The following is a 25646-nucleotide window of genomic DNA, read 5'->3' on the forward strand; positions in this document are numbered from 1 at the left end:
AAGCAATGATTTTCTCAAATAATTAAATCTCGTCTCTCATATACCCAGTATCCTAGATTTATTATTGGAATATCAGAAGAATTTCTTAGTGGAGTTTTAAATGTTTCTGCCTGCTGGTTTCAATGAAGTTAGGGTTGGGATTCTTTCTGTGATTAATACCTTTCTTGTAATGCAAGAAATGTAAGGCACTTTGTTTGAAATGATGCTTTGAATAGTACTTTGATGTCTGATATTCTTGCACCTGATTTAAAATACTGGAACAGTATTTTTGAAACACTTAGTGCCTTTCAGCTTAGATTATTGATCAAAAAGGAATCCTAATAATAATAGTTTGGAGAAGGAGAGGTAGATGTGCACCGCCTAAAAATACAAAGTGTTTTTGAGGAGGGAAAGTGTTTTTGAGGAGGGAACTGTTCCTGTTACAGGAAAACGTGTAACCTGTTTTGTATATTTTTTCACTTGTGCTGCAAAACTGTGTTTTCTTTCTAGCAGGTGTAGAAGGAATCAGGGTCTGTTATCTGCATCTTTGAGCTATTTCAGTTTGGATCTTTGCAGTAATGTTCAGACTGCATGTTTCCAGATGTGATTTTTTGGGGGATAGTCTATAATCACATACTATTTTCTACTGATTAACTTATTTATTAACCTATAAAAATATTTGAGATTTAATCGTGTTGCTTTTCATAGCTTGTGGTGAACTTCATTTAATATAATTCAGAAATCTTATGATTTTACAAGAGTTATTAACAAGGGAAATATTTATTAATTTGTAAAGGGATATTAACTCTGATTTGCAAAGACAGAAAGCACAGTTTGCAGTGTTAGCAAGAACTGATAGTGTAAAATGAATAACTTGGGGTTTTTGTCTTCTGTCAGGAATCTCATTCAAAACAGAATTCTTTCAGTTGGCCAAACATTGTCCTGATTTTAATTTGGTCTTCAGGTGGAGTTTCTGTTCCTGTTTTGCACAGATGCTCATAATGTGGGGGAGAGCAAATGAAAAGTTACAGGCTCTTCTGTTTTGTTTTAATAACTTGCTATGTTGGTATTTTCCCATTTTTAATCACTTCAGACATGAAGATAGTTATGGCACTTTTATTCTTACAGTCCTTCCCTAGACTTTTTTTTATTCTCTCTTCTTCAGGACTTTCTTCAGAATATTTACCCTAACCCACATGTTATCTAAGGTTCTTGAACTGTGCCAAGATATTCTCAGGCAAAAGCTGAGATGTGCCTTCAGCTTCTGCCCTGGTATCATATTTGTGTATCGAGTCTTCTGTGTGTAAGTGTACCGTGCACTATTGAGACTGTTCTGACTTTTTTAGGCACTTCGTCTCAGTAACGTAGCAATGGCAAAAACTACCACTGGTCAAATAGTAAATCTTCTGTCAAATGATGTGAACAAATTTGATCAGGTAAGAAGTATTACAGATCCTTCCAAGGGGCTGAAGAAATTGTGGGGTTTGAGTTAAGAAGTTTTTGTTTACAACTGGTGATTAAGTGTTTCTTATGAACATTTCTTCTAGTTGTTTCTCGAACATCATAGGAAGAGAAATATTATCTTAAAATATGGGAGGAAAACATACTTCCCCCCCCCCCTTAAATATTTTCCTGCTGTTTTCCTAAGCTCAGAGAAATGTTGGTGCATGAAGATAAAACAAAATCAATGTAGTAATTTGCTTACTTTCTGGAGGTTAGGCACCTCCGTGTACATTTAGGTCTCTGAATCTGGTGCAGAATTCTCATTGGATGCCTCAGTACCTGCCACAGGCAAAGGTGCTTCCTCAACTTTGTGTTATTAGGGTTTAATTTTTTAGCTAAGACCAAAAACTAATTTTTGTTTCTTAACTATTTGCCTAGGTAACGATTTTCTTGCACTTCTTGTGGGCTGGACCAATTCAAGCTGTAGCAGTAACAGTGCTTCTCTGGATGGAGATAGGGCCATCGTGTCTTGCAGGAATGGCAGTTCTGATTATTCTTCTTCCTGTCCAGACCTGCATTGGGAGGCTTTTTTCTTCCCTAAGGTAAGGTCACACATGTTGGGTTGTAGGTATTTTCTGTCCTGGGTTTTAAAATGCGCATACTGTGTGGAGGTGGAGTACTGCTCTGAGCTCAGCTTCTGTCTGGTGAGATTTTTTGCGTTGTCTTTTATCTTTGCCGATGTTTTTCATAGTTGCTAATGTGAGATTTCTGAATTCCTGTTTAGGGACTTGAAGTGGTCTGTCTTCCAGACATGCTGAAAATATCTGCTACTCATTAGCCATCCAGTGTATTAAAAGAGTTGGGCTACTTCTGTAGCTACCTTGCTGTAGATCTTGGCATAGAATTGTGTAACTCCTTGAGCTTTGCCTTCCTGCACTGATGTTTAGGGAGTGGTTACTACAAAGGCAATACTGTCGGTCCTGCCATAATTTGACTTACTGGGGTGATACAGGAGTTGCAGCAGAAAGCTCTGAAGGTTTTGTGTTCAAAGGTCTTGCTCTCTCTCCTCCAAGACAAAGATGCAGAGAGGAAAAAGGGGAAGGAACTGAGAGAGAAAGGAAGAAAAAAATTATGATGGTGGTTTTGATGCCAGCTATGAGGTTTCTAACTGTAAGGTTCTAGGCTGTGGAGATATAAAATGAGTTTGCAGTAATTTTCCATTATCAGACAAATTTAGTTTCGTTTTCTGTGACTTCCTCCTAAAAAAAAGACTTGCCTCAAAGGGGAATATTGAATTATCTTCAATGTTCTCACTTCCTAACTTTCTTTTTCTTGTGAGATTAATCTTGCTCTACTTACATCATGAGTTTATAAATGGCTTTTCCGTCTAAATGGGACTATTTTTGTGTTCTTTTACTGTGTACACATATGCTTAGTAGTATTATGCATCTTTGTTGCACTTGTATTCAGGGTGAATGGGTTCCTTCTAGCTCTTTGGATAAGTAAAACTTTTTTAGTGAGTTACTGTTGTTTTCAAGTTGTATTTTAAGACGAGTTTTCCAGCCGTATTGAGACTGGCATTGCCATTGCATGGCTAGGTATGAAGGGAGAGCTGAGAATTAGAAAATGAGACCAACTCGTAGACTTCCTTCTATTTGTAACCACTGTGATAGTCTTCAGTTATTATGCTCACGTGCTATTTCTCAAATAATGAGTCATTCAGTGTTCTCTATCAAATTCTTAGTTTTTTATTATAAAACTGTTTGTAAAACACTTCCAATATATGCATTTTCACTGCATATGTAATATGCATGCATAAGTATCAAGCTGCTTCACTGTCGGTTTTTTTGAGGTTTAAGTTTTTGAGGTTTTGAGCTTTGAGTCAATAGTTAAAATACTTAGCACTTAACTAGTGCCTTATCCATGGTGGTAAGCATTATTATCCCCATTTTACAGATGGGAAACTGAGGCACAAAGAGATTAAGGGACTTGTCCAGGGTCAGACAACAAGGTGACAAAAATCTCTTCTCGAAGGTATGTATTTTAAAAGTTGATCAGTGGCAATGTAATGTTGTTTGGGTTTTTCCCCCATTCATTGATAGCCACTTGTTTGGATGCAGTGCAAGGGAAAGAATTTGTTAACCAGAAAAACTTTTGCTTGTCTACGTATGCACAGATCTTTGTATTTGTGAATAGAAATGTGCAGTGAACAGAAGGAGTTAATGGAAAAACTGAAATGGATTCCAGCTCCGTAATGATGAGTGTGTTCATGTGGCAATTGCTGGGAATCTGCATGGATTTAAGGAAATCAGCCTATGAAGAAGTAATTTAAGGATTAAAGCTTTTGCTAAAATCCAGGCATGCTCAGTGTGACAGCTAATTTGTGCTATTATTCAGCATTGTATTTGTGACCCAGTCTTGGTGAACGCATATGTGGGCACCAGTTTATGATGCAGGCATTGGCTTCAGTGCTGTAGGAGTTTGCAGAAATGGACTCAGTATCCTATGGAATGGTATACACTGTATTATGCAGTATTGCTTTTACCTGCACAAGTACTAGAAGTTTTACAAAATACACATGACCTAATATATTATTTGAGAAATAGTTCAATTATTGGACTGAAGACCATTTTATATATATTTATTCACAAGAGCTCAACCCCTTCACTGCTTAGCCATGCAACTGTAATATTCTCATTTAAACCCCTTTTAATTTTTTTTAAGAGAAAAACTATGTGGAACTGTTGTCAGACATGATTAAAACGCACCGAATATGCCTCATGAAAGCAAAAACGAATTCTGCAGCTTGCTTAATTTAGAATGGTTATTAGTATCATAGAGGGGACTTCTCAGACAGTTGAAGAATTTTCAGGTCCTTTCGTACTGCACTCGTAAGGATGCTATGTAAGCATGTGTTTCCCAGTTGTCCCGATCTCCATGTACTCTGAACTTAATATTCTTAAAACGGGGGACATGTCTTCCTCTGCTGTAAATTGCCATCAGTGCACTGGAAGTCTGTGTACTTTAAACCATTATATAATATCTCTGAGGCTGTGGCTTCTGGTATGTGTATACAAAATATGCTTTTTGCAATGTGGAGGAGCGTAACTTAAAAAAAAAACACCAAAGAAAAATACCCTCGCTCCCTCAACCTCTTGAACATTTTAAAGCGATTTGAAAGAGTATGGTTACTATGATAACATTTCAGTGGGAAAACTGAAAATTTGGTTTATGAGAACTATAGCCTTTTTGATTCACACCATTTAAAAAAGAAACCTCTGTTAAATTTATTATTTTGAATCATCTTCAACCTTCTTCAACCAAGCCTGGAAGTTAGGTCTGAAAGGTGACTGTTTCAAAATTGTTGTCTGCTGCTGCAGAGACATGAACAACACATGCTAAATTTTGCCTTTTGTGTAGTGGTGGTGTGTGTATGGGGAAGAAAGGATGAGCTCTCACATTCTTTGAGGAATTGTTTTCCTTTTACTGTTTCTTTTTGGAAAAGAGGACTTAGCAAAGACACTCTCGTTCCATGTCATTACGGTTGGTTTAGGCTAAGCTATCTTCCTCAGTCTTAATAAGAAGCCTTGATTGTATTAGGGCCGAGTTCCTACATTTCTTTTGTCAGTTTTCTTGTATAAGTATTTCTTAATACACTGCTTCAGCCATCCCAACATTTATGGAATGCTGGTGCTGCGAAGTTTTTTTTAAAATTACGAGCAAGCGCCTGAAATTCTTTCCACTTAAGTGCTTGAAACATAGCTATTTCTTCCAGAGCATCAGAGAAATCTTACAGGGGGTGGGTTAAGCTGGCAAAACGCAGCCACCCCTTCTAAAGAGCTTTTCTTTTTTTCTTTTTTTTTTTTTTTTAAAATATGATCTCTGAATCTTAGCTTTCATTGGTATATATAAAAATAAGTAATTTAGCAGGAAAAGGTATGTTTTATCAAAATAAGGCCTACCATAGCTTACTATGTGCAAAGTATGTTTGTCTACGTGAGTGAATTCGGAATTGTAATACGCTTTATTAGCATGGTTTATGCATTCATTACATGGCTTCTAACTTTCAGTGCTTTTTTTCCTAACTAAAACTGTGACTTTATTATTTAATTATCTATATTTTCCAGTTTGTTCATTAGTGCAAATATAACGTGGGACTAAAATAGATATATTTACTTTAGTGTTAATTACAATTAATGCTTAAATAATATTTATTTATTAAACAAAACCATATCTAGATTAGCTCTCCTAAATTATAGCCCATGTACGGTTACTAAGTAATCTTTGCTTCAACTAGAGTTAATCTTAAAAAGACAGAAACAGAGGCCAGTTTCGTTAACAACATCAAAACAGCCTTATGAGAAGGGTTGTTATTTTGGCATTTCAAAACCATTTTTAAAAGTAATTTTCTAATTTTTGTTTAGTTCTAAATTTAATATTTGTAAATATTTTTATTTGAGGTTTTTTTTTTTAACAGAAATATGTTGTTTAAGGAATACCATGTGTTTGCGCAAGCTGACATATAATTCTGAACATTGAATCAACTCACAGTTCCCTGCGAATAGGGAATACCAGGAATACAGACATACCAAGTCTGTCTGCTGCGTGTCAGCTTTAAGATACTGTTTTAGGAAGACCCTTTAGTGCAATTACAATTATATGAATCCTGTTCACAAGTAAAAGCAAAAACTTCATTAATATGAGTGTGTTACGTGATCGTGAATAGTCTCTCTTCTTTTGAGAATCTGAGAATTTTTACTTTGTGCTATTTACAGAAGCAAGACAGCTGCCTTAACGGATGTCAGGATTAGGACCATGAATGAAGTCATAAGTGGTATGAAGATAATAAAGATGTATGCTTGGGAAAAATCATTTGCGGAACTTGTGAATGGTTTAAGAAGGTAATCCTGGAAAGATACAGCTTGGTATATGATCTATATCTGTTTCCATTTTTTCACATGTCAATAAGTGTATTATTTTGTGCTTTAAAGTGCAGTTTACTTGAACTGCTCTGGCTTTTTTTTTAAACTTTCTATAGCAAGAGTGAAGGAATGAAAATATATCCTAAGGAGACAGAATAAGAAAAAAACCTTTGATATTTATAAATTTTGGGGGTTTTATGCTTCCTTTTATGGTTGTGTTTAAAAACAGCAACTAGTAAACTGTAGTAGTTGTAATTGAACAATTTCGTCCTCACAGTTATGTAAACTAATAGCAAGGAACCAATAAACAGACATTTCCCTTCTGGGAATCTGACTTTCTGTCCTAAATGATAGCGTCCTCAGGTAGTATTCTGCTTCCCTTTCGGCCATCTGGGAAGGGTGGAGGGGAGAAAGGCAGCAGCCCAGAAATTCTCTAGTTGTTCAACTGGCAGGGCCAGCTGAGTTTGGTATCCTAAGACATTTCATTTCAGAGGTCCGTCAGCATCTGATTAAAACTTATTCATAAATTCGATTTTCGATCAATATTTGTGCTTTTACTTGACAGACAGTATAAGAGCATTCAGTGCTAAAGGATAACTGGAGGAGCTCAGGTGCATATTTCTCATCATTTAATTTTCATGTTATGTCCCTCACTCAGCATATAAATAAGAAGGTAGTTACCCTGCTGTAGATAGTCTGATTTTTTTTTTTTTTTAAATTTGTTTTATTTGGAATTCCTTTTTTTTAAAAGAATTTTTTTCCTTTACATCCATGTGCAGGCTTGCAAACTTGCTAATGTTCCCTGAGACATTTCTTCCCACGCACATAATCCTTTCCTCCTTCAGATTATAGGATTGTGTGCTGATTGAATGTTCTTGATTGATTGAAAGCTTTGCTGTCTTGCGTGGAGCCAGAGAGGATATTTCTTTATTGAAAGCTTCCTCAGTGGGTGTATTCACATCACTAAACGTTAAGATTTCCAAGTTCAACACCTCGTTAGGATTAGAGGCTTCCTTTTTAATGATGGAGAGAAATGAGCTCTTCCAAAACACATCTGGAGCCCTCTTTCTTTTCTTTAACTGCGCTGTGGAAAACTGTATTTAAAAGTCTTAAATTCAGCCAGGTGATTTATTGCCCAGTATTTCCACAGTGGCCCCTGGCAGTTGCTGAGACGACATCTGAACTCCTCCTTTGCCCTTTTTTCCTGTGGCTGTCCGTATTAGTTTCCTTATATATAACTCCGTGCCTTAAGACAGTGTAGTATATCATATACAGCCTGCAGGTAGGCTGTAATTTATCTGATATTTATGGAGAGTAGCACAAAGAACTTGCTGATTATCCACAGATAGTGAGAGGATTATTAGGGATTATTAGAGGGTGGGAAAAGAGTTTCATCCAGGATTGTAGAAGTAATTGAATTAGACCCAATTCAAACAGTTTACATACAAATGTTCTTTCACTGTACTCTGGAGGAGATCAGAGATTGTGAGCCCTTAAGCTGAAAAAATAAGTCTTTGAAACTCTTTGAAAAAGTCTGTCAATTCAGCCAATTTGGCAAGTATAGTGGGAAAGTCGCTTAACTAGTTTTCCAGTAGCGCATCGTGCATCCTTCTCTCCATTAAGTGAGGACTTAATTTACTTCAAATTGTATAATCATAGCTTGAGTTTCTAATCTTAGTATATAGTTCCAAGTAGAAGGTAATCAAAATGATCAAGATTTTCCCTGAGAATTGCCAGAATGTTGGGAAGAGAAATGAGGAATTGTTTCAAGATTTCATATTCTATATTATTTCAAACAGATAAAATTAGAATATATGGGGAAGGAGTAAGTTTTTATGGCTCTCTTGATAAAGAAAAACTATTTTTATAAGAATTATATTCCTATTTTAATAAGAAGTTAAGCCTGATGGTTGTAGATAGTACTGCACATTGTAGATAGTGCAGTAACGTTTTGAGGACGGGACCTCATGAGTGATTTAGAAGTGAAAACTGAAATTTAACTGAAGTGGAAATTGAGAACATACGCATCAGCAGCTTTTCAGTTGCTGGAGGGAGACTTATGTGTCTGTGCAGTACTTAAATCACTATTTAGCTCGGGTGATGGCTGGCAGAACAATTGGCCTCACAGATCAGTATTCTGAATTATGAACCAGAATTCCTAGGGCAAAAGAAGCCAGGAGCAGGGTCCAAATCGGGAAGGATTTAGGCTGAGATCAAAGGAAATACTGCAAATCCTGTGATTCAGCAGCAGCTGAATAATGGCAGATACTTGGGCCATGGGTGAACTCTTGATCTTTTGGAAGTTGCCCTGTTTTTTCAGCTGCAGAGTATGTGTTGATCTTATCACGAGTTTTGTGACTGAACTCTACTGAATTTTGGTATTGGAAGGACAAGGAGTTTGTGGGTGCTTGGCCTTTATACAGAGGTTTTTTCCTCTTTGCTCTTGTACGCAACCCAGAAAGATTTGAAGCAGATTAGAATCTGAATTAAAATACTAGTTTGACCAAAGCAGAAAAAAACTAGTATTTTGGTTTTCTGTCTGTGAAAAAGAATTATTTTCTATAGCTACTAAGATATTAAATATAATAATTTTCCCCACTCAGTTTCTAAGCCTTTTAAATTCTCTTTTGTAACTTACCATATAACATACTTTCTTTACAGTTCTTTACAAGTGAGTTGGGGTGGTGCAAAGGGAGGAGAAAGGATATAAAAGTAAAATCCCGAGAGTGGATTTCCCTCATCCTATTGTTGAGGGCAACTGTAATGAGAGAGGTTGATGTGATTGTTTATATTTTGCATTTTTAGGAAGGAGATTGCCATGGTTATGAAAAGCTCCTACCTTCGAGGACTGAACTTAGCCTCTTTCTTTGTGGCAAGCAAAATAACAGTGTTCATGACTTTCATGGCATACGTACTACTTGGCAACGTTATCTCTGCAAGTCGGGTGTTTGTTGCAGTGTCCCTGTATGGTGCAGTAAGACTGACGGTAACTCTCTTCTTCCCTGCGGCTGTTGAGAGAGTGTCCGAGGCGGTGGTTAGCATACGACGAATCAAGGTATGGTTATTGATTTGAATGGTATGTGGATTTCTTCTCTTATTCTGACATTGTTTTAATGTCATTGACAAAAGCAGCCTTATTTTAGTTTCGCAGTTTGGGATTTTTAATGAAATAACCTGTTTTGAAAACTGAACATGTTGTGCTGTGTATGCATGTGCAAAAACATGACATGCACTGTAGGGCAGGCTGAAATGTAGGAGAAAATCGTACATGCAAAGAGGTGCTGTAGACATTTTTGAAGTTAGAGGAACACGTGTACAGATACGCAGATATGTCGGGATTGGGAGTTGGGGGACAAAGCAGGCAGATGGGAGCTGTAGGGTTCATATTCATATTCCATATGTACTGCACTACCCTGTCAGCTGTGGAGGACAGGTGTGAGCCCTAGCTGGTGTCTTGTGGCTGCTTTCAATACTGGAGTGAAGACTCAAATTCAATAAGGACGAACATGCTGCTGGTTTTGGCAAGTGGACTTTATTTTGTTTGGTTTGCTGTGTTTAGTGTGTGTTGTGAATAAAATAGTCATGTTTGCTGCATGTACCAATACTTTAGCATAAATTGCAAGAGCAAAAGACTTAAATGCAAAATGCATTTTGAATTTAAGACTTAAAAAATCCCAAATTGTCAGGTTATCAAAATACAGAATTAAAGCATGCCAGCCATTTTAGAACTTAATTTTGCAAAAAAACCAGGTTAATCTAGTCTAGAATAGGGAAAAGAAACGCTTTAGATGTAATCATATGGCTTTGCATAGTGTCACTATGCCATTTGTTGATGAAAGTAGCTAAACGTCTCCTATTTTATTTTCTTCTCCCTGTGCTTGAATATAATAAATCAGGTTTTTTATTGATAAATTTTCTAACTGTACTAAGCCCGCACAAAAAACTATGTATTAAACAGGTAATCTTTGCACTTCAAAGAAGCATTTTGTAAAAGTTGATGCAAATGGAGTTAGAAGAGGTTAGTGTGTGAAAATCATGACCACAGCGATATTGTAGGCATTAACATTTACTATTACTGCTTAAACTAAACTGTGGGAGGGGAGAGAAGTGCTTGGGATACTGGATGTTGCACACTGTCTTTTCTGTACTCTCATATACCCTGTGTTTAGCTGCAGGGCAGTGCTCTTTCAAGGGATCTTTCAAGCTGTGCGGGGTGAGAGACATGGATGGCTGAAAAAGATGCCTTAGGAACAGGAGAATGGCACTTGCGCAGAGGCAGTGATGATCTGTTCCTTTTTTTTTTCTCTTGTCTCTGTTTCCAGCTTATCCTAGTGGTCACATGATTTTGTTTCTGACAGCCGGCTCGAACTCCCTTGCACTTCTGATTCCTTAAGGATGGTTTTTGGGAAAAGAATTGTCCTAATGAATCTGTAGCATCCTTGATGCCGTCACCAACTTTTTAGCTTCCGTTTCTCAAACTCTTTCAGGGTTGGACATTTTGCTACGGAATGACAAGATGCTGCCTGACCAAAGATGTGTTATTGAAATGTAGATAAGTGGAAGGGAATTAGGAGGAGAGAGTAGGAAATACAGAAAAAATGATTAAGGCGATGGCTAGGTATATTTGGGCAAAACTGAAAACATATTTTTTTTAAAAAGGTGCTTTCTCTTAGGTTTTGTAGAACAAGTGAGGTTTCTGCACTGATCTTAAAGTACACTCAGATGGAGAGAAAGAAGCGGGAGATACTATGCTTCAGGTGACAGTAAAGAACGATAGTCAGATGGGAGGTAGTAGCCTTTCCTCCATATTCATTTATACATACATAAGAACTGTGTGGCAAAAAGAATAGTGGTCTCCTTATTGTGTTTTTCACCTAAGCTCTCTTTTTCCATCACCTAGCTACACATCTGAGAGCTGGTCTGCCTCTCTTCTTGAGGCTCATTCACTCTTTTGTGATGGAGCAATAGGCTCAAGGTCCCCTCGTGAAACAAAGTGAGTGAGGGCAGTTGTTTTTCAGAGGGTTAATTTGGCAGACATGCAGAAAAGAGGGCAAGCTTCAGCTGGATAGAAAAGATAGAGGTTTCTCTTTCAAGGACACAGTCATATCTCAAGCTAATGTTTGGTTCTCAGCATCCTGTGGATGGTAGCAACTTTATTTTTCTCTGTATGGAAGATTATTAAGTACAAAAAGAATGGAAGAATGTTTTAAGAGAACTTGAAGAGTCTCTAAGGCTTAAGTTATTTATTGCATTTGAAAGTTTTATTTCTAGTGTTGATTTTTTCCCCCACGGTTTAAAATTCATGGTGTTAACCATGTAACTTTTTTCTTCATTTGTAGTAGTTTTATTGAAATCTTCCATATGTGATACTGCAACATTTTCGAGTTAAATAGCTAGGATTTATACCTGGGATGAATGCTACTGCTAGAAAAGAAATTCCTGGTAAATGCAGAAACAACGAGAGACTGATTCCTTGCTTATAACTGCCATGGTATTTCAGCCATCATCTAAATCCAAATCACACTCCTGACGTCTTTTCTCACACAACACACCCCAGTACTGATTCAGGCTGTGTCTGGAGTTTCTTTCCCTGCCTACCACTCTCTTATCTCGAGTTCTCTTTTACACACGGACCCGTTTGGGCCTGCCTATCTAAAACAGCGCTCAGCAACACTCACCTGGCCGGAGAGCTCAGGCATGTCTGGCTCTGCACTTTTGCCTTTTGGTGGAGCTATATATATATATATATATATGCATTGAGTTTGCAGACTGCTGCATTAAAACGCTTGACTTCTCACTGCTCTCTGAAACGTTACCCACCAGCTGGAGTTAGAGCAGTACCCCTGGGCCTGTTAATGCCTAGCAGTACCCCTCCTGTCCTCCCGTGGCTCCTGGCGTCCTCCCTCTGCTTCCTCTCAGTTACTGACCTCCCTAAGTCTTCAGCAGCTGTCTCACCTCTGCAAACTGTTAGCTCACTACTTGTTAACTAGTCTTGGCTTCTAAGGTCAAGACCTTCCTTCTTTTCTCAAAGTACTGTCTGCTAGAGCCTATTTAAGGTCTTTAAGCTTTGTGATTCAAAGCATGATAGAGTTTTTCTGGTTTTGTCTTAAAATTGTGGTAACTTATCCTTGCAAGTTTTCTCTAGAATTTGCCTCTTTCCTTTCTAAATGTGTTTGAGCTATTGATAATCTAGCATCAGGCAAGGTGTGCTAGAAGTGTGGCTGTGGTACAAAAGTGCGCATTTATGCAACTTGAAGGAAAGGTTGTCTGACTGGGATATAATGTAGAAGTACAGTAGTGAAAGTGCAACGAACCAGTTACACGAGCGTAAGCAATTTTTTTTGTTAATGCTCTGGACTTTAAAAGGAGGAGAGGTTCAGATAGCGTTCTGCAGCCTTTTTGTCACTTGAGGAATGCTTAATAGGGACAGTGGACAGCTTCTTACCGTGTCCTCATAGTTCTTCCGAGCGAAGCAACATAAGCCTTTACCATCAAAGCAGTGGAGTGATGAGGTGTTGCAGTGAGGGTTTCGCCTCTTCTGCATGGGAAGAGGGAGTCAAACAATTGTAAGATGTCAGTGTTTCAAGGAAAAGACAGGGCAGGTTCTTAAGGTCCCTTTGCTTCAGGAATTCTGTTTTATTGAGCAGGTGGTTGTTAGAGTCCTATAGTACTTTTATGCTATTAAATCTGCACTTTTTTTTTTTTTTTTTCGGGGGGGACAGTTAGCTAGTTAGACGTACACTGTTGAAGGAGTTGCGCATTGCTTTGGAAATATAATTCCTTGATCAGTTTGTGGTTGTTCCCCCCCCATAATTAATGTTCTGTATACTGCTTCCAAAAACATGTGCTTGGGTTCCTTTCCCATTCTCAGTCTCACATTAGGTAATATCCTGTACTTTTCTTTTATTGCAGAACTTTCTGATACTTGATGAAGTCTCACACTTCAAGCCACAACTGCATGGTAATAATGAGAATGTCATTCTTCATGTTCAGGATTTGACTTGCTATTGGGATAAGGTAAATTTACTTCTACTAAATTTAAAGTATATTGGCGCTGCGGGCATTTTGAGTCTAAAAAGCAGTATGTCTATGTATAGTGTGCTGATGTTTTGTATTCCATCTTTTGTGTATGAGAATCCTTTTAGTATGTTAAGCTAACTCTATAGAATAGTACTGAAAACACTATCAAGTGCGTCTTAAAAGTAGCTATTCCTGAATATTATACTAAATGAAAATGTGTGCATTTCTATGTGGAAATATCTCTTGTTATTAAGCAGCACTGTATGGTAGCTCAGATACTTAAATTGGAATTAAGGACAGACAGCACAGTAAGGTGGACCTTAGCGCGTGCGGTTTTTTCTGTGAACTGAATGCTGATCAGTCCATTAGTCTAGAACCAGTACAATATTATACTTCTCATAACAGATTTGAAAGCTTTAGAGACTAGTTTGCACATATTTGTTACTCTGTGTATTTTAATTGAGACTGTTCAGCTACAAATTGTTCTCTGCTTAAAATGCACCAAAACCACCAAAATGACTAGAAAAAGGGACAATACATAGGGGATAAATCTATTATGTATCCTGTTCTGTAAGAAAGGCAAAGATTGACTGTTGTTTTTGTTTTAAAACTGCAATTGCTATGGTGAGCAGCAATTTGTGATGAATTGTTGGAGCTATCACGAGCTGTCAGTATCCTTGCACAAGGGAAGTTTCAGTCTCCATAAGAAATGTTGGAAGCACTAAAAATGAATTTTGCATATAAATGTAATGCAAGTAAGACATGTCACGTATTTCCCTTTATATACCCTCTTCCCCTACATGTGCTGTGTCCCAAGGAAGATAAAGTGTGAAAACATATGTGAGGACCTACCTACTACTACTCAGCTACAAAAGAAAATTTCTATATTATTGTGCTTTATTTTCTCGGAGTTGTCTCTGTGGCATAAATCTTTCTGAGACATTGAGCAAATTTTTAAAAATTGGTATGAAAAACTTAATGGTGAATACATTCTAATGCAAAATGGAATGTATTTCTTAGTCTTTGTTTTCTTCCCAAACCAACATTGGTACCACTGTTAACAATTCATAGGAAATGGTTGCATAATATGCCCATAAAACGCCTTCTTTTTTTTCTCATGAGTTGTTTATATTGCATAAAGCAGGGTAGCATGACTGGAATTACTGGTTTCCTTTCGATTTAAAAAAAACCCAAACCAACAAACCACCCACAAAACTGTTAATGTAATTTTCATTTTGATATTTAATTGCAGTGTTCATGGGAGAAGAATAGTTCTCCCAGAACTATTAAGAGCTGCTCAGAAAGTTTCTCTTATATACTCTTTTTAATTTTGAATAATAATAATTTTAAAGAGTTGCTCGTTGAAAAGATGATGAGTTCTGAGAGAGGAGTTATAAAAGGAATAATGAAAATATGCTATCCTTTGTCAAGTAACCAGCTTAGCTTGCTACTCTGACTAGGTTTCTCAAGACTCTTTGGATCTCTGTACAGACGCTGTACAGCTGGATGATAATTTTTTTGTTTTTAAAGATTGTGAGCCAAAAGAGATACTAAAAAAAACCCAGCAACCCACATATCCAAAATCACTGGAAGTCAAAAAGGGATTATTAGCTAGACTTTTAGGAAAACAACCTAACATGGTGTATTACAGTTTATCAAAAGATAAACAAAACCAATTAATTCATGGTCACACTCTTGTTTTACTAAGGCACATGTTATCTTGAGTCCCACAGGCTAGTCTGATACCAGCATGGAACTAGGGATTCTTCAGTAGGGGTTTTTACTGATGTGCCTTGAGTTTATAGAACAGTCTTTCTGCTCAACTGAGCAACTTTAGATTTAAAATTCAAGTATTTGAATGGAGGCCAAATTTATCCCTTGTAATTTTAGTCATTTAGATGAGGAGCCTAAGTAGTATAGTACTTCTGTGCAATATATGATCTCTGTACCCCATAGGTGGGATGAATTGCTTCCTTCTCTTGACCGTAGGACGTGTAAGGTCTGCCCAAGCTTACCTAAGGAGTTGCTGCCCCTGAAGGGATCATTCTTGTGTCCTTCTGCCCTCGCACTCCGTGTCTCTGTTCCCTCCCTTGTGCTGGTGTTAATGTTTGTATGTACGACCCTGTGGTGAACCAGTTCAGAGGGATAAAGCAATAGAAAATGAATCACTTCTAATATGATTTGTTTTCTTGGTAGCTGAGTCCCATGAACAACCTGCCTGCAAGGTTAGGCAAGAACAAGTGGCAGAAGAATGGAAGGGAAAGACAGGGATAGTTGACAGGACACAGGGGAGCTGGGCCATTTGTGGTAATGAGTTGTCAGATGAACTTAGCTGTAATATTAGTCTGTGCTCTAATTTAAGTGCCTCAGTTTAGTGCCTAAAAATAGGTGTGATGAATTCAGGACAAATTGTCTTTAATTGTAAAGAATGCTATTTTGCAAAAATACTATATCCCTTAGGTGTTTGCAGCCATGCTGTTTGCTTGCGTTACTACTTTTGTATAGGGTCTATAACATCTTACAATACCACTTTATAAGATTTGGGTGATAGTTTAAAAATTTTTTTGAAATTTTCTGTAATGTTTTTAGGCTCTTATGATAGGTTTTTTTAAAAACCTGAGTGTGGGAGGAAATATCTTTGCACTTTTTTGAATACAGAAGCACAACCTCAAGAGGTCTGAAGAAGGGCCTGTGTATCTGAAAGTTTACTTTTTCCATATAGACGAATTGATTTAATAAGAGATATTTTCTCTTCCTACAAACTTTGCCTTTAAAAAAAAAAAAAAAGCCTTGGCTGCCATAAGTTGGTAGAGTTCCCCTGAACTTAGCACTAGCTGAGCACCTGAACTGTTACTCTGGACCGAGAAATCAAATCCGTGGTAAAATGCTGATTGGGAGAGGGGGTGGAGAAAAGGAAAAAAGCCCCATTGATGCCACCTTGTGGAAATTAATAATAACAACAAAAGTAGTTTTGCAGAGTTGCACAACATGCACAAGTTTGGGTTCTCACGGTGGGACTCTGATTTCGTGTGACCCCTGCGGTGCCTCTGCGAGGTGGGAGCTGTGATGGGGGATGTGCAGCTTTGAGCTCTGGGTACGGCGCTGCCTAACCGAGTGTTTCTCCTGGCACGAGCGGACACATGCGTGCTAGCCCAGCTCTCCCAGCCGTCACGGGTGTGGATGGGTACTGTACCTGTGTCTCCCCCAAATAACGAGCTGCAAGCTTCCCCTTTTTGCAGCCCCAGAACTTGGTCATGCGGCATCTTTCGTGCACGGTTAGGTGATGGCCTCTTCAGCCTCTTGAGCTTCAAAGGGTGGCTGGAGATTTTAAGCAGTCTGCAAGCTGTTAAGAGGTACAATAGATATTCTTCACCTTCCTCTTCTTTCTTGAAGCTTAAGGCTGGGTTTTTGTTTAACAAAAATACTTTTTTTTTTTTCTTTCTAAATGCATATATTTTCCTGTTTGCATTTTAGTGTCAGTCATGCTTAGTGCGGTCTAAGATGCATGTAAAGGCAGATCCTGTTACAAGGGTGTTTTGCTTTAATGAGAGGGAGCTGCACCAGGCCCTTAGGAATTGTGGTTTAGCATAGCTATTAAAGACATGAGCATCCTTTCTTTTCACAAGAAACAGGCGTTTTTACAACCTTGATAGAAGAGGTGCAAAATACGTTGGGAAATAAGCTCTTATCAGTAGCGTAACATAAAGGATAGGCGTACTAAAAGAACGATTAAACAATCCTAGGGTAGTATATTTTCACACAAACAGCCCACTATGTTGTCTGTGAAAAGTCTCTGAGAATCCACGATATACAAGATGAAGTTGTGTAAAATCAAACGGCGTTTTTCTGTCTTCTCTTTGGATAGAGCCTTGACTAGAGCAAACACAGACCTGGCTTTCCGGGGGCTCTGAGAGAGCTTCAACCCTCCCTTTTTCCAGCATTTGTCCGGCTACTCGGAGTCGCCGGGCGTGCCGTGCCGGCGCTGTGAGTGCCGGTGCGATGGCCAGCAGAGAGCTCCTGTTTCCGAGGCTGCCGCCCCAGCCCTGTGCTGAGCTGCAGCGAGGGTGCGTGGGCTTTGCGGAAGCGCTGCTGCTGCTGCCGCCTTTGGGTTCCTTATTCCTTAAACACTGTTTTAGCCGTGTCACTTGTTTGTGGTGAAGGATCAGGGTCTTTCGAAAGTGTTTGTGAATTACTGAAGAGGCAAACTGTATGCCTGAAAATATGGTGGGCATGTGGGTTGCTAATTTATAGTGATTTATGTGCATTGTTTTCTGTTTCTAAAGAGTTGTTTAGATGGTGTATATTTCATTACTGAGGAAGCCTAACTTTTTCTCAAATCCATAGAGTTTAGAAAGCCCAGCACTTCAACAACTTTCATTTACTGTCAGACGAGGGGAATTATTGGCTGTGATTGGTCCTGTAGGAGCTGGAAAAGTAAGTCCTAATGTTTACTCCTTTCTGTGGGGTTTTTATAAGTCTGTTAAGCGTGACTAGAAACTTGAAAATGTACAGTTCCTTTCTGTGTATAGTAACACACTTGACATCAAGGTACTGGCATTCAAGAAAGGCAGATGTCCTTCTGGGGGTGGGGGGGAGGTGGTTCGGAGTTAAACAGTACTTCGTACATTGCTTCTAGACTGCATGTAAAGGGTACTAGTGCTCTTTTACTGTTAGCAGTAGTTTGAGTGACAGGGTGAAATAGGCCATCGTGCCAGTAAACACTGCTCAATCTCTGTGACATCTTTAATGCAATCAAACTTTTCAGTTTTGGTTTTTTTTTTTTTAATCTTTTCCAGTCTTCGCTCTTAAGTGCTGTGCTTGGTGAGCTGCCTAAAGACAAAGGTTTGATAAACGTTACTGGAAGAATTGCCTATGTTTCTCAGCAGCCTTGGGTGTTTTCTGGTACAGTAAGAAGTAATATACTGTTTGACAAGGAATACGAGAAAGAAAAATATGAAAAAGTTTTAAAAGTCTGTGCTCTTAAAAAGGTATGGTTTTCTCTTTCTGTGTTTTATTTTCACAATCTTTATTTTTATCTTAGTGTTCTTCCAGACTTTTGGTATGTGCTGCGATGTATAATATGTAGAATTGATTATTATTAGTAGCATGTGAAATAAATCCTATCGCTTAACAGAAATATCTGTAATTATTTTTGATATCGGTGTGTAAGCACATTCTTGTAATTCCTAAAACGTTCACTAGAGGGGGGTGTAGCTTATGTGAAGCACAGACAAATTTGGAAAAAGCTATTCTCAATTATTTAATTTCATAATCACGCTTAGCCCTTTTCACTGGTATTATGGTAGGTGTGTGTGTAAATGCAATAAAAGGTGGAAAACAAATGATCGAGCTAGCACTATCTGTGACTTCCCTTTTGTAAATATCCTATATGATTTTTTTAAATAAATGTCATGTATATCATGTATTATGCATTGCAAACGGCTATCAAAAGAACGTTAGTGCTATATATTGGAGAAGTTGGTGAGCCCAAGTAGTTTTGTGAAAAAATATTTTTGAAAGGTCTGTGCGCAAAGGAGTTTGACAAGAGATATAGAAGAGGATTAAGCCAGATTTGTCGAGAAACAGACATTTTGCTTGGCAGCTAAAAAGGTTTTATGCAGCGTGTTACAATATTCCTGTCAGCAGCGACACAGGTGAAAAGCAGATGGTTACTGTGATGAAAATTTTTTTGCAAGGATTTTACACATGGTAGATAGAGTTTTAATGTCTCCTGCTGATATTCAGTCATATGCTGTTGTCTAAACTTAAGGTTTTAGTGACTGTAAAAGACAGCAAACTGCATTTAAAAAAAACCCACTTCATATTTGATGGTAGATTTGCTTTCATAGTTTTCTTTCAAATTTATGTATCTTATAAAAGCCGTGAATAAACTTTCAGAATATGTTTTATAGCTTAATATAAAACTTCTGTATTTCCTGCATAGGAAATGCAATAGTATGACATGGAACACTGTATAATTTTGTTCTCTTACTCATAGTCCCAAGCCCCGTAAATTAACCAAATTTGTGTGATGAATGTTGTGGTTATTTCTCTTGGATACATTGCAGTAAGAATAAAAGTAATGCAGTTCTTAGGGACATTGGCAAATGGAGGATAATTTACTGGTAATAGTTTGGTTTTATTTATTGTGACAGCTCATTTTGTTCTAGTAAAAAATAATTAATTTACTCTTATACTTCATAATTTTTAGTTTGATTTTCTGAATCAACAGCTAATATTCCTTGTAACACTAAGAAGAGTAGTACACTTCCCTCTGGCAAAGCTGTAGAAAAAGTGAAATTTAAGATGTCACCTATTTTTCCTGCTTTCTTAATTATCTTTTGCTGAAGGTACAAAGTCATAAAGTAACTGGAGATATTTCATTTAGTATGAATCCTTGTATTTTAATGTGAGATGATAAGTTAATACTTTTCAAATAAGAAAATGTTATGTTTGTCGATCTTTGAAGTTAAAATGATTAAAAAAAAAACCAACTTGCTATCTGTTCTTTCACGTTCACAGGACTTGGAATTATTAGCAAATGGTGACCTAACAGTAATAGGAGATCGTGGAGCTACGCTGAGCGGGGGACAGAAGGCCCGTGTAAATCTGGCCAGGCTAGTGGTTTTTTGCTGTTTCTAAAATCTACAAATTGTCAAACTTTAGTGACTAAAGTAAACAAATGTAAGACTCTGTGATACTGACTTTTCTTTAAACCTCTTAGAGCTGTGTATCAAGATGCAGACATCTATCTTTTGGATGATCCACTGAGTGCAGTAGATGCTGAAGTTGGAAGACATTTGTTCGAAAAGTATGTTACTGCTTTATTTTAATTTAAAATACAATTGTTATCTTCTAATTCCTTTTAGAAAAACTTGAGAAAGCATTTTTGGGGAGATGGATCCTTCACAAAACAATGCAGTCACTTTCTGCATTTATTTTTCCTCTATTTTATGTATTTGGAAGACGTATAGTTTTTTTCCTATGTGTGTCTTTCGTTTTGCTCTTTATTTTTAAAAGCCCTGTGAAAGTCTGTTTTGAAGGTATTATAATTAGAATTATTCTTAAGGGAATACATGCCATTTTCTTGAGGAAAATGTCAGATTTCGTACATGAGTATTGGGGTTTATGAATATTGGGTTTTATGAATATTAGTACTGAGTGAAGAATAATATGGGGTGGGATTTTAAATCACTTCTTGGTTTGCTGCAGCTTTATTTGCAGCACTTAATTCAAGTGGCTAAAGAAAAGGACGGAACTCTCTTAGATTCTTGAGTGTTTTTTCATTCTGGTTCTTGAATGGTTGAAATTTCTCTCAGGTAGGTGAAACAGGGAACCGTGGCCTGCAGAGTAGACTGCGGAGAGCAGAAATAGAGGAAACGAGAATGTATAAGCTTATCATGAAAGGGAGATATTGGACCTTCCTCCATTCCTGAAGAAATAGGAGGCTGTTTCAAAGTCAGGTTTCCTTCTCAATAAATTTCCTCTTCTCCATCTCTTTCTTCTTTCAAACTGCCTAATCTACGGCACATAGTGAGTATGAGAATAATCCAGTTATTCCCAGCCCGTGTTTTATCCTTGCTTCTTCATAGCCTGAGGCTCTCAGTATCAAAAGGTATAAACTAGAATTTATTAAATTAGAAGGAAAAAAATCCATTGACTGAATTCAGTGGGCTTTGGTTGAAGCCTTAAATGAGAGCATTTTCTTGAGCATACTTACATCCTTTGAATTCCATGCTCCAAATACATGAATTAATTTGGTTTTACTGTTGTTCCCTCCTCTCCACCCCTGGACAATCATAAAAACTTGTCTTACAGAAACGGTCATAGAATTTGCATTGACTGGCATTGCATGCGTGTTCTTTTTGCCCATGCGGGGAAGCTTTTAGCATCTAAATTTGAAAATTGTACATCCTATTGATGTTTGCAGTTTCAAATCTGGAGATCACTCTGAAACCCCATCAACATTTTGTTTTATTTTATTGATTTCTTCAAATGGCTACTGTTTGTTTCCATCAGCCAGTATGGAGTAAGAGTTTTTTGATGCATAGGCTTTATGTTCATTATTCTGTGTAGGATCATTTTCACCTGCCACGACTGATAGATGGAGTTCATTACTTCTGTAGTTCACATACTCTATCAAATTCCTTTAATGCCTGTTGAAGGTATCCAGGCTTTAGCTGCTGCCTTTCTATTTCTGCACAAGATCGCTCTACAACTCCAGCATCTGACTGTATCAGTGCCTGAGTTCTGAAAGTGCACCCACCTGAGCTGTTAACCTGTCTCTCCCTTAAGTCTTAAGGTCTTTTCACAGAGGAAAACAGGAAAATACAGTAGTGCCTTGCGGAGGAGGTCGGGTTGCCTCTTCAATTTATTCTACATTTTATGTGAGCTGTGACAGTGGGAGCATCTACATCCTACTGCAAAACTGGAAGTCTGGATTTTTGTACGTGCAAAACGTACAATAAAGGAGCTAGAAGCCATTGCTCTGCGAGCACAGCATATGTTTTGCTGATAAACGTGGAGATGAGGAGGAATAAGGAGATTATCTCAGAGAATTTGAAACTCGGAAAACTAGCTGGGGTTCTTCCTTTCCTTTCATTTACTTTTCCTCCCCAACTCCAGATGAGTTTGAGTGAAACAGATAAAAGCGTTTTGTGGACGAAATGGACTGGGTGGAGTAGTAGTGGCAAGGAAAACTGAGCAATGCCTCCCTGTTCAAGATCTTCAGGGAGGGCTTTTTTACAAACAGAAGTTGTCTTCTGAGGCCTTTATGGCAGCTATAAAAGGTGCTGGGGGTAGCGGGGAGAGTGTTGTGTTCAGTAGCTCGCTTTGAAAAACAAGGCAGGGCATGTTCTTTAATGCTTCCTGAATAGTGCTAGAAATGTGGAGAAGAGAGAGAGCGCTTGGGCAAGAATGATTTTTTAGAACATGGTGCTGAGGAATGTCCGAGACACCACTTCATACAAGCTGCCCCCAGGAGTCCAAACCGCGAGGCATAAAACAATGGACGAGATGGAGGAAATGGGATTATTTAATGAGAATCTGAAGTGGATATTGTTCAGTTCACTGGCTCTTTTTTTTTTCCCCTTGTAATTTTATATTAATGTTTAATTTTTTTTAGAAGTGCCTAGTCTATGTGTTACATCAAAGATAGGTGTGTTCCTAGTAATTCCCCGAAGCTACGTCTGTGGATGGCTGGTTCATTACATTTGCTGCTTCTCCCCGTTCTATTCAGCTACTGCAGTAAACAGTTTAAAATATATAAATACTTTTCAAATGAGAAAGAATGCAAGTAGCACAGCTCCAGTGGGAAAACAGTCGGTATTATTAATAAGGGATTGTGTCTCTTAAGAATTTCTTCATAATACAGACAAGTTGTTCCGTGGATGGTGGAGCAGATAAAGCCAGTTTTCCAATGAATTCCTCTCTCCTGGTCAGATTTCTTCGGGCCTAGTAAGGTATAAACTGGAGATTCCCTATTTTTGTGTTATTTGTAGCCTCTTTTCCTGTGAGTTCTCTTGATAGTTAACAGTAGGCATGCTTCAGCCTTTTCCCAACGGGGGGCACCAGTGTAGTTCTATGTTTTTGTGTATATTTGTGTGTGTATGAAAATATGCTTATATTTTATATAGATATAAATAAAAATAGCTTTTAATTAACTTTTAAGGAATGTGGTATTTTGAGACCTCTAGTTTTGAAATGAGGGACAGCCATACAGTTACAATAGCACGTTTCCTTGTATGACGAAGTTTGGAATAGCCTGTGATGTTCTAAGAAAATCATTCAGTCACGCTTGGATCCCAAGAGATTTCCTGCTCTCCCTGTGCATCTTTGTAAACATATTTCTATAGATTATATGGTTTTAGATCACCTTTGGATAGAAATTAAATCGTGTCCCATCAGTGATACTGATTGAAAAATGGTGTTTTTAAGAGTGAGATTTATATTCCATCAGTCTGTTGAGACAGATGCCTTCTCTAGGTATTTTTCTTCCCTTGTATCCTTTCCAGTGACGGGAGCTGCGTGCCAGTCTCGGTTGATGATCAGCCTGATTTCTTGCTGTTCCTCCTGCTTGTGAGAGTAGACAGAGTTGCAGGACAGTTTGGGAATCTTTTAAAATCAGACCTAAAGTTGTGATGATACTTGGGAGTGGTATGCACAGGTGTATCATTCCTAGTATCAAACAGAATTCTGCAATTATTTTTTTTTTTTTTTTGCAGGAAGCTTTTTTTGAATGTATGGTCATTTGTCTTTTCTCTCTCAGTTTTGCCTCTGGATCTAGATAAAAGCTGCAGAAGAAGTTACTGCATTTATCACAGAACAGTAATGAACTTTAGCATCTATTCAAATGGAGCACCTTGGTACTAGGCGATGGCCTCCCGTAGGAACTCAAGGGACATGTAACTGGGCAATGGGTCATGGGATAACTATATGTTGAGGCTGACCAGAGAGTCACCTGGCAAGTTGACCAGGTGTCCTGAAAGATATAGTCTCTCCATTGCCATCTGAGGTAACTGAGCGTTCCTTTGCAAGAGAGGGAAGGGAGCAGGCATGGTTTTGTAGCAAAGGTGTCCTTTGTAATTGCAGAAAAAAGTGAGGAAGAATTGAATTGACGGCAAGGGAGAGTGGGAAATTCCATCACGTGAAGTGCATGGATTAAGAGACCTGAATTCCTCAATGCATTCTTACCTAAGTCCCAGAAGTGCTTGAGGGGAGGAGCAAAATGAAGTAGGGAAAATCAGTAAAAGGATTTTTTTTTTTTTAAATTATACAGATCTGAATATTTACCTTGTCTGTTTAAAGTAATTTGATTTTTGGAACCCTTAGGAGGCCATGAACGCTTCCAGTCTCATATCCTTCAAAGTGGGGTATGCTTGTAGATCTCCTGTAACATTGGAACTTTGAGGAAAAAGTACTGTTACAGTAGTGTAGGTAATTAAAAGCAAGTGGAGCTCACCAGTCCTGTAAAACTAGCAGATAAAAGCTAGAAGGTCTCGTTTCTGTAGAGAGATTACAGACACAATCAGTGTGTCAGAGGAACCAAGCAAAGATAACCCTGGCATGTACTTGTCAGTGCTGTGTTTAAAGGCATATACATATTACATGCTTTGTCCACTGATGACAAGTGTAGAGGGGAGTTGGTGTGTAAATGTAAGGATTTCACTCTGTTCCCTTTCAGGTAGGATCTCTCTACATCCAAGATATCTCTAAGGCTTCCCACTTTGTGTTGCACACCTGGTCCACGCTTGTTATGCCTCTGATACCACTGCAGTGGTTACAGCCCTAATGAGAAGTCCTGGGCAAACTTGAATGCCGTGTACCTCTTTTTTGTATTACAGGTGTTGCTCTTAAGAACATGTTAGTTATACCTTTACATTTAGATGATACAATTGAAATTCCTTGAGCTTTGTTACGTTTATTGTAAGGAATATGTTTAAAAGGTATGAGTACGTTGTAGTAATGTTGCTTAGGGTTTTGGGGTTTGGTGTTTTTTTGTTTGTTTTTTTTTTTCCCAGAAAGTGAAAAGCATAAGTGTGATAAGTGTGATCACTGTACATTGTGTGTTTTCAAAAAACTGTAAGATTTTACAGTTTACCCACTTGCAGAACCCCAGTGTAGTTGTGTGCTTTAGTGGTCTGTGGGTGCAATTGCAAAACAGTATTCTGAATGCTAAACCAGAAATGGGCTCAAGAGGGAGGTATACAAATTCATGGTGGAAAAGTTCACGAAGAGCTGCTTAAAGACTAAGATCTCTGGCTCAGAAAGTCCCTAATATATGGGCTCTGGAAGCCGGAAATATGTACCAAAGGAAACGTCACTGTATGTTTCCCTATATGGTTTCTCCAGCCATCCACTGCTGCTGGTGCCCAGGACCGGGCAATGGATTTTGTGGACCTTTATTTTGTGCCAGAACAGTTGTCCTTACGCATTAGCCCAGTGGAGGCTGGGGCTTGTCATGAGATGGAGATAAATGGTTAGCAAGATAAGCATAGAAATAGAAACAGCATAGTAGAAGTAGGTGTGTGGTTTTTTGTCTCTGGCAAACGTATCACACCTTTTTATTTTTATTTTTTTCTTTCTCCTGAAATTTTGTAAACTTTGAAATGTACAAAAACAACTGAGGGGTTGTTCTTCCTAAACCACTTAAATTTAAAGGGAAAGGAGAGGAAAGCAAATGTAGTAAGTAAATCAATATAACAAAGGCTTTATGCCTGTGAGCACTTCTGCATGTGCTTTAATTTCATTTCAGTGGTTATTTCCATTGAAACGAATATAAGT

At 38.0% G+C, this 25646-nt stretch overlaps 1 protein-coding gene across 2 annotated transcripts in view; it reads left to right on the top strand.

Moving 5' to 3' along the window:
• ABCC4 (ATP binding cassette subfamily C member 4 (PEL blood group)) overlaps positions 1-25646 on the top strand; it is a 157880-nt gene that overhangs the window by 20972 nt on the left and 111262 nt on the right. For both annotated transcript variants that reach the window (XM_075138376.1, XM_075138387.1), the window contains exons 5-13: positions 1326-1415; positions 1861-2024; positions 6198-6323; positions 9150-9399; positions 13257-13361; positions 17709-17798; positions 18161-18352; positions 19887-19981; positions 20089-20175. In XM_075138376.1, coding sequence (XP_074994477.1) covers positions 1326-1415; positions 1861-2024; positions 6198-6323; positions 9150-9399; positions 13257-13361; positions 17709-17798; positions 18161-18352; positions 19887-19981; positions 20089-20175 — 1199 coding nt within the window. The remainder of the gene's footprint in view (positions 1-1325; positions 1416-1860; positions 2025-6197; positions 6324-9149; positions 9400-13256; positions 13362-17708; positions 17799-18160; positions 18353-19886; positions 19982-20088; positions 20176-25646) is intronic.

The sequence above is a fragment of the Calonectris borealis genome, chromosome 1, assembly GCF_964195595.1.
Source record: "Calonectris borealis chromosome 1, bCalBor7.hap1.2, whole genome shotgun sequence".
Classification (NCBI taxonomy): Eukaryota; Metazoa; Chordata; class Aves; order Procellariiformes; family Procellariidae; genus Calonectris; species Calonectris borealis.